The sequence below is a fragment of the Xyrauchen texanus genome, chromosome 42, assembly GCF_025860055.1.
Source record: "Xyrauchen texanus isolate HMW12.3.18 chromosome 42, RBS_HiC_50CHRs, whole genome shotgun sequence".
In the NCBI taxonomy this organism is placed as follows: Eukaryota; Metazoa; Chordata; class Actinopteri; order Cypriniformes; family Catostomidae; genus Xyrauchen; species Xyrauchen texanus.
This window is the reverse complement of record NC_068317.1, coordinates 23,375,414-23,384,967: the sequence shown is the minus strand read 5'-3', so window position 1 is coordinate 23,384,967 and position 9,554 is coordinate 23,375,414. Positions and strand designations below refer to the sequence as shown.

Here is a 9,554-nt window from a genome sequence, read left to right as displayed (position 1 = left end):
CACGCATAATCGAGCAATGCGAGGCAGAATTTACCGGCAGGTGTCCTGAAAATATATGCTACCTATCAGGATGTGCTACCAATGCTGTATTCATAGTTTCACGGTTGGGATTAGGGTTTTTATTAGGATCAGGGTACAGCCTCATACCATATCACACTATCTGATAGTTATGCATAGCACATCCTGATAGGTTGTAACTGGAACTTCAGAATCAGCACAGTGACTAATTGAGTAATTAAATGCCGCATCGCCTACGCTAGAGAACCTTTTATGTGGAGCTATTTTGTGTCTCCCTGGAGTAATAAAATTAAATCGAATGCTTTAACATATTAAAGTAGCTGACTCGACTCTACCGGTATAAGGAAATGGCCACAAGTGGCCGAACTGGAGCTGCGCAGAGACGGCAGCACGCATTCTGCACCGGGGGTCTGTGGTTGAGATTTGTATTTATCGGATGGTAACAGCAGACAGCGGTCGTGCTGGGCGCGGTGCTGATTTTACTCTACAGATGATTGTGGACCAAGGACACGCACATCCTATATAATGGATTATACAAAACTGTATTTGTGCATTTGAAACTGAGCGCAATTATCAAGTGTGAAGCTGGGCGTGCATGAGTCCTCTGTTTAATATAAACCGGTTTGATTCAGTGCTGAAATGAACTTAATGTCTGGTTTTCAAAAGACGCTACTCTGGAGGTATTCAAAGCGTCAAAGTAATTTTCTTCCGTCACGCGAACTGAGCAGATGATTTCTTACCGCATTTATGGAAACTGGCGGGTCTCTCTCTCAGATGGCATGAAACTGCAAAAACGTGACTGGTAATATTTCAGAACATCCTCATATGTCATGTACCGCACACATTTCATGGTTACACCATAGTAGTCTAATTCAACGTGTTAAAAAAAAAATGAATAAAAAGGAAATAAAAGCACAATATTTTCGTTCTGACTTATATGTTAGTTACTTTGCAGAAAAGTAAATGCAGCACATCAATGTATCTAACACAGTAGGACCTCATGATATTCAACGTAACGCTTCATCATTTCAGTGATCCAGCTGCGTGGGTTCAACATTGATGCTCGTGATCTCTGATGCTGGTGACCAGGCGGTGGGAGAGGCTCGTGACCCGCACATTGTTCCTCGCCCTCGCGCTGTTGCTGCATTCTAGGATGTTGCGACAAGTGTTGCACGAGGGGCTCAGGACGTCATTCCACAAACTGGGCCACTTTGTAGCCAATCACCCGGTGTTTTTCGCCTCCGCGCCCATGTTGATCTCCATCCTGCTCGGCGCGAGCTTCAGCAGATACCGCATAGAGGAAAACGTGGAGTACTTGTTGGCGCCCAAACACAGCCTGGCGAAGATCGAGGGGAACTTGGTGGATAGTTTGTTCCCTGTGAACCGATCCAAGCACACGCTTTACTCGGACTTGCAAACACCCGGGAGATATGGCCGGGTCATCGTGACCTCGCGCAGGGGGAGCGTATTGGACCCTCACCACGTCAATTCAGTCCTTAAGGTGAGCAAGGACAATAGTGTTGTCTGGGTTCCACCAATCAATATTTTGTCAATTTAGCTAGTTTTCTAGCAAGTCCAACAATTTCTCGAAGCTTATTCCTTCTTTTATAGTATTTTTTAGATGAAACTTAAAAATGAACATTCATTAAATAGTAATAATAATTATAAAAAAAAAACCAAGTGGTGTATTTTCATAAATATATTGATATCAGCCTAAAGTATTTTATCTCCCCAGGAGAGGTAATGCAATTTTAATTTAATCTTTATTTATTGTGTGTGCTTATGCTTTGAGATATTTAACTTTAAAGGAAAGTTCTCGACTCTCTGTCTTTATATTTGTGTTTGAAATATTTTAGGAACATTGCAGCTTAGAGTGTTAGCGTGTGGCCAACTTTATCTTCCTGTAAGGCAGCTTTTCAAATCAAGCTCCAAACGTCACTCCCCCAAATACCACCAACATTCTGTTAAGTAACTGGTGCAACTCGTGCTCACACTGGCAAGTGAACACCACTTTTTTTGCAGAATTTACATACAATTTTGCCTTTATATCTCAGAGAGATGTTTTGCTGGCAAATAAAATATTTTTGAGAGAAAAGTACTCACATGTGCTGAAATCAAACATCCTTTCTACATGAAACAATAATTATTAACTAAACCTGAGACAAGAGCACCATCCGCATCTTATGACTCAATATGACTTCTTCATATTCACATGGGATTGTATTCTCCAAAATAAGCTTTTTAATATTCTCTTCACATCATAACACAACAGGTCTCTCTGTGTGACCTTGTGCACTGTATCACAGTAACAGACCACTTTTGGGAAAGTGGTCAGCTCTCCTCAGTGCTGAGGCACTATTTGAGATACTCGAATGCAGTTTGATAATAGTGAACCCCCAAGATCTGATCTGGTTCTGAAAGAAGGAAACATCACGGTTCAAATAAATGATTTGGTTATATCCAGCATTATTTCTATGCCGGTTTGCCATGTGTAAAGCCCATTAACGCCATCAGTCTAGGTCAGAGACAGTAGATTCAGTCTCCAACCGAGGGTTAATTATCAAGCTTGAGCAATTAGATGCCTGATTGGTGTGTGCCTGACATTTTGATGCTGCTTGAGGAGGTCAGAGGAGCACTGGAGGAGGCGACTGACTGCAGCTTCCCTGGTGATCTGAGTCTGACATGGTCTAATCGCTCTGACATTAACAGTGTGGAGTGTCTGACCTCACAAGGCAATCAATCTACCTCTGACTATGTTGCTGTAGAAGAAACTCTAAAAAGTTTTTCTTTTGTTTTGTTTCCTTGGAGTGTATTTAAACATGAAGATAAACTGTTGGCCCACTCTTCCTGCAGTGACATGCTTTCTTGTTCCCAGGCAACAAGACAGTTGCAACTAACTGCTTTGAAATGTTAACATAATCAAATGCTCAAAGTTTCAATACTCTCAATTTGTCTGTGTGTCTGAATTTATTAAGGATGATGTTTAATATTTGTAACATATGCTGATGAATAAAAAGTGACACATTCATAACACTGTACAACTGCAATGGCATCCTATACAGCCATCCGTTCATTGACTAAAATGTATCTTGTTCCCTGTTACCTTACCTGTACTTATTAGTATGATGTTTCTTTTCATTTCCCCATGCCTCAACTCCAAGCTGCACAACACAATTACTCAGATCCCTGTCCCTATGCTGGGCTTCAACTACACCTTTGCTCACCTCTGCTTGCTGGATGACAGCAAGAGCTGCATCGTGGATGACATCCTGCATGTTCTGGAGGAGATGCGTTTGGCACGGGCATCCAACCAGTCCATACCCGCTCTGTGTTACCCTATCACCAGACTCAAGGATGGGCGAGAGGCTTACATTGGACACCAGCTGGGCGGTGTCCAGGCAGGCGGAGGGCGAGATGGTGTACGTTCTGCTCGAGCCCTACAGCTCACATACTACCTGCAAGCAGCTAGTCCACTGAATGAAGTTGTGGCGGCCCGCTGGGAGTTGCTGTTCTGTAGAGAGCTGGAAAACTTTGGAAAGGCTCATCCAGAGCTTGGCCTGTACCCCTTCACTTCCTCTTCTCTGCAAAGGGACTTCCAAAGGACCAGCCGGGTGTCTGAGCGGGCACTGTTCCTCAGCCTAGCTGTATGTCTCTTGCTGGCAATGCTGTGCTGCTCCATGCGGGACTGTGTGCGTACTAAGCCCTGGCTGGGTCTGCTGGCTCTGGTGACAGTCAGCCTGGCTACACTCACCTCTGCGGGCATCTTCAACCTCACTGGAGGGAAATACAATTCAACATATCTGGGTATCCCTTTTGTCATGTTGGGTAAGATTTTATTTCTCATTTCTGTCCTTGCCTGATGCAAAAAATAATGCTTAATCATTCTGTTGATCTCAATGATCTCATTTATATACTTAGGTTCTTTTTTTTTCTTTTTCTTTCTAATAACTGATCGTCACTGTTGTTCTCATACTCATTCCATTCTTTTGATCTTCAATTAACATTAGTGTCTGTAACTGTATTACTAAGGCTCTCATCAAAACCCTCATGTTCAATGAGTATACTTATTGACTGATGGCCTCTGATCCTCCGCACTGCGCTTTTGTCAAGGTGTATGATTAAAAATGGATTACTCCACATCAAAGGAATTCCTAATACAGCCCAACAGAGTGCCTTTAGAGGAATTACGTCCTCGTTTTTGCATTCTGTCCTTGAGCCATTCTACATGAATAAGCTGTGTTCTTGCAGAACAGATTCACACTAGCAGATTTCTTGCAATTATTTACAAACACACGCATGCATCCTGACAAATCACATCTATCTCTCTTACATTCTCTTGGCCATCTCTTGCACAGTAATTAGTGCCATGTGTGGGAGGAGGGGTATGTTGACTAGAGTACTTAGAGAAAATAACAGACTGAGGGGAAAGATAGAAGAAATGAGAAGAAAATCATGGATAGAGGGAATGGGGGCTGGGAAAAATAGAGAAGAGCCATTGAAAGCATGTTTAGATTGACCACCCACTCAACACAAAATTACAAATACCATTACCTTTCTATCTCATGAAGACTGTGTCTGTGTCCTTGTCAAAAGTTTCTGCTGTTTGATCTTGTCCTTGTCAATTGTGCCACTCCTTATCTCCGCAATCCCAGAATTCTCCCTGCTGGTCTCCAATTGCAGCCAGAGAGAGACAGAATCTCCTTGCAGCTCTCCCGCAGAGCAGTTTCCTACAGAGTAAAAACAAACCTTGCAAAAGCCATCCAATGTTGTTGCATATAAATGCCTTCCAGGCTACTCTTACAGGGTTGAATAGGGTTCAGAGAAAAGCAGGGCATTACAGATGTCTGACAAATCAATAGGCCTTATCTCTGTAAGCCACCAGCCTATTATTTAAAAACAAATTCCATTACAAGGACATTAGCGCTCATCTAGGATCATGTGACAGTCCTCTGATGATGAAGGAAAGATGTAGGGAGGAGATATCATAGACCATAATTGCTAAGATTAACATCATGTTTATGAAGACAGAAAGACTCTTGTGTTGTGTCATGGGAGATGGTCAGAGATATTTAGGTGATATGCATATTGAGAATGATTCAGTCTCTGTAGGATTCTAATAGTGTTTTAATGGTTTTTATTTCATTTTAAGATCAGTGGAAATACAAAAGTATAGTTAAAAATAGTAAATAGTAAATACTATGGTAAAGACGAAAAAGATAGGTAGAGAGAGGGAATGTGACAGAGAAATTTGGTAAAAAACTGTTAAAAAGAAGGATATCAGAAAACTGAAAACAGGAATTTATCCCTCTCCCTCCCTCCCTCCCTCCCTCTCTCTCTCTCTCTCTCTCTCTCTCTCTCTCTCTCTCACTCAGTTTTTCTCTCTCTTATTTTTTTTATATTTATTTTTGGCTCAGTTTAGAAGCAGTCTTTTCTTTTTACCCATTAGTTTTACTTTGAGACATGTAACCATCCCAAAATGAGTATACTTGAGTCCAGTCATGGCTGCCATGACCTTAGGTCAGCACTTTCTGGTCATTCTGCTCACTATTGTGCCGGGCACAGTTCCCAGGTCAATGTGAGATGCAGTAGTAACTACATTGGACAAAGGGAACCTCCGATATGAATGATGAGTCACTGATGCCATAGCAACCCTGTAGATGAGAGCCATCTGCTCACTCTGTCTGCATGAGAGAGTGATGTAGAAAGGGAGAGAGGAAAAAACAAATGAAAAATAAAAGATCAGAAAATATGTGATTGCTCATTTTCACTCAAATTAAAACAATTCAACTTTTAAATAAATATAGTGTTTTGCTGTGCAAGAAGTATAATCTTCATCTTGATTTGGAATTTATGTTCACTTGTAGGACCCCAGCTTCCTTTATGTCAACCTCTGAAAGTAGGCTGACCCAGTTTGACTAATGTCTTGGGCTTCTGTGGTGTCCCAAGACTACAGGGGCTGTCAGCTTGCCCATAAGGCTTCAAGTCCATAAGGCTTTCTTATCTACAAATTCATCAGTTGTGAAGATGGAGGGTGAGAGAGTAGACTATAGTAAGATCACACTCTGCAAATAGAGGTGGTGTTGGCCAAGAGGCTTCTTTTGCTCTGCTCTCATGACTGTCTCCTTCCTTTATTTTGATAGATTTTCCAGTAAATTTGGCTGGTGATGTATTATTGTGCTCTGCTGGAGCGATAGATTAGGAATGGTGTTTTCCTGCAGGCTAAAGACTTAGGTGAAATGAATTAGAGTTGGATTTCAGTGGATGTAAAAATACTGCTATGTATAGATGCACTAAATACGCTTATTCTCTATACCAAAGCTATTCAAACAAGCAGCCCCAGGGAAGGAGAAAGAGAGCATCTGTTTTTCCCTCACATTCATTTCTGTGATGCAGCTGCAGAGCAACTGTCTTGTCACCATTTTATTCAATTATTTATGTTCCTCCTTTTCCCAGCAGCCATTTATGTCTCTTGAAAAAGATGCCTTCCAAAATAATTTCAAGCTATGTTTAGATCATTTCACATTTTTCATTTTGGGTGTAAAAATCACTGAAAAAGAGTATTCTTCTCTTTATCTCTTGTAGGTCATGGCTTGTTCGGCACATTTGAAATGCTGTCATCTTGGCGCCGGACTCGTGAGGACCAGCATGTAAAGGAGCGGGTTGCAGCTGTGTTCTCAGATTGTATGCTGCCCTTCACAGCCAGCACAGCCTTGCACGTGGTCACCTTTGGCATTGGGGCCAGTCCGTTCACCAACATTGAGGTTGTACGTCTCTTCTGTCAAAATGCCTGTATCTCAGTCCTCTTCAACTACCTCTACATCCTCACCTTCTATGGCTCCAACCTGGTGTTTGCCGGGTACCTGGAAAACAACTACCGTCACAGTCTATTTTGCAGGCGTGTACCGAAGCCGGAGTTACTGCAACAAAAGCCAGCTTGGTATCGGTTCCTCATGTACACACATTACAATGAAGAGGCCACAGAAGCTGGACCCCTGCGTGCTTACGAGAGTCACCTGCTGTTAGCATTCATGAAGCGGTACTACTGCGACTGGATCACCAACACCTATGTTAAACCCTTTGTGGTTCTTTTTTACTTGGTCTATGTTTCCTTCGCCCTCATGGGCTACCTTCAGGTAAGTGAGGGTTCAGACCTTAGTAATGTGGTTGCCACAGAAACAAGTACTATCGCATATACCCGTGCACAGCAGCGGTATTTTAGCAGTTACAGCCCTGTGATTGGCTTCTATATCTATGAGTCTATTGAATACTGGAACACCAGCGTGCAAGAGGACCTACTGGAGTACACCAAAGGATTTGAACGTATCTCCTGGTTTGAAAGTTACCTCAATTACCTTCATGGGCTGAACATCACTACTAGCCTGTCGCGAAGCAATTTCACCGAACAACTGCGATATGGCTTTCTGCTGCAACCACACTATGTGCACTTCTCAGATGATATTATATTTGCAAAACGTACGGATGGGGAATTTGATGTGGTGGCTTCACGTATGTTTCTTGTGGCCAAGACAACAGAAAACAAACGAGAGGAGATGTCAATCTTACTGGACACATTAAGGAAGTTGTCACTGACTTCAAGGGTTAAGTTTATCATCTTTAATCCATCCTTTGTGTATATGGACCGCTATGCCTCATCGGTCGGAGCACCACTTAAGAACTCTTGCATTGCTGCACTGTTTCTGCTGTTTTTTTCCACCTTCTTGGCAGCTGACCCACTGGTGAATGCCTGGCTAACTGTGACGGTAGCCTCTGTTGAGTTTGGGCTGGTGGGTTTCATGACTCTCTGGCAGGTAGAGTTGGATTGTGTCTCAGTACTATGTCTGATCTATGGGGTGAACTATGCCGTAGACTCCAGTGCTCCGCTGGTTTCAGCATTTGCCTTAGGACGGGAATCCACCCGTACTTGCTGGGTGAAACTGGCTCTGGAGCATCATGGAGTACCTGCTCTTCAGAGCTACTTGTGTTATGGGGCTGCACTGCTCCCCCTAGCAGCCGTGCCCTCTAACCTCACACGCACACTCTTCAGGTGCCTCTTTCTCACCGCCATTATCACTGCCTTCCACTGTTTGGCCATCCTCCCTGTCCTGCTCACCTTCCTGCCTCCCTCCAAGAAAAAAAGGACGGAGAGAAAGAATGCTGCAGAAAATAGGGAAGAGATTGAGTGTGTGGAGATGGTGGACAGCACACGTGTGGTTGATCAGATTACCACTGTCTGACCACATGACCAAAAGAGAGGGGCTATCTGGAGAATGTATCAGAGGGATAGAAACAAAACACCCCTAGGGGGTGGCAGAGGAATGCCTGAGATATAAGAGTGCCTAAGTACACCTGGGCTACTAGCTCCCATACTTAAAAGGAGGTGTTTTTTGGGCATAATCAAGAAGTAGATGAGTTTGAGGTTTAGCCAATAAAGCTTGCATTTTGCTCACAATGAGGAGAGAGAGAGAGGGGGAGGGGGGGGGGCCCATTGCTGCACAATTGAAGATAATCACAGAAGGGGCTCCTCTAGTCTGCAGTCTTACAGCAGAGGAGAGCTCTTGCCTTAAAAAGGCAAAGATAGAGAAATACAATGTTTCTGGTTCCATTGTAATGCCCCAGCACTCTATCAAACAAACCAAGACATTCATGGGGGCACTAAGCTAAAGACCATGCAGCCATATTCATATCTGCTGATAGCCATGACTATAATGCACCTGATGTCATTTCTCCTCAGAGACTAGATGTGTTGGTGAGACCATACATTTGTCTCTGGGGATTTAGTGGTATTAAAAACTATGCTTGAAAAGATCAAGAAGTTCATGACATCTCCATCTATTCCTTTTTCACCACTCACAATCACCTCCCCCACCCTGAGCAAATACTCTTATGTCTCAAAGGCATTGAAGGCTGATCTTCTAAAAAGGGTTGTACAGTGTAAGAGAGAAAGAAAATACATGGCATGACGAAGGCTGGGGGGCGAGGTTGTGTTACAAAGAAGCAAGACTCTGCTGACAGGTTGGTGTGCTGTGCAGTGCTTCCATGGTAACTCTAGTCACAGTTTAGTTACATTGTGTATGGATAATTTCCTACTCCTTTAAGTTCAATAATGGCATTGGTTACCAATTAAGTTGCACTGCAGTGTGGAGCATAATCTATTAAGAATTTGATCTTGCTGCTCCCTGCTTATTTTGTTTGCCTCTAAAAATGCTAAAAATCACCTTGTCATAGACAATGCTCCTTATCAATATGCATGAGCCCCTTCGTTTTCTCCTCCTTTGCCCTTTGTGAATGAGAGGCTTGAAAACAAGAGATATAGAGAGACAAAGAGCACTGCAGAGAAAGAGTGAGAGAATGAGAGCATAGGAAAGGAGAATCTGACCAATCAAATCTTTTCAACTTTTCAAATTCTCAGCGGTTCTGAGTCAACTGATGTCAAATCAATCATAAGGTAAAATGGCATCCCTTTTAGCTCAACTCTCACTGTATCTCTGCAAGTAGTTCTTTAGTGCAGCTTGGGCATCTGAAGGTTACTTATAATT

At 42.8% G+C, this 9,554-nt stretch overlaps 1 protein-coding gene across 1 annotated transcript; it reads left to right on the top strand.

Annotated features, from left to right (window-relative positions):
• Window positions 1-1,171: 1,171 nt before the first annotated feature.
• On the top strand, window positions 1,172-8,468 carry LOC127634785 (patched domain-containing protein 1-like). Its single transcript, XM_052114467.1, has 3 exons — window positions 1,172-1,519; window positions 3,180-3,843; window positions 6,601-8,468. The coding sequence occupies exons 1-3, from the start codon at window positions 1,172-1,174 to the stop codon at window positions 8,250-8,252; spliced, it is 2,664 nt and encodes an 887-aa protein (XP_051970427.1). The 3' UTR covers window positions 8,253-8,468.
• Window positions 8,469-9,554: the final 1,086 nt, after the last annotated feature.

Coding starts and splice junctions, on each gene's coding strand:
- LOC127634785 (XM_052114467.1), top strand. CDS start 1,172: ATGTTGCGACAAGTGTTGCACGAGGGGCTCAGGACGTCATTCCACAAA. Junction 1,520..3,179: donor ACGTCAATTCAGTCCTTAAG/GTGAGCAAGGAC, acceptor CTCAACTCCAAG/CTGCACAACACAATTACTCA. Junction 3,844..6,600: donor TATCCCTTTTGTCATGTTGG/GTAAGATTTTAT, acceptor TATCTCTTGTAG/GTCATGGCTTGTTCGGCACA.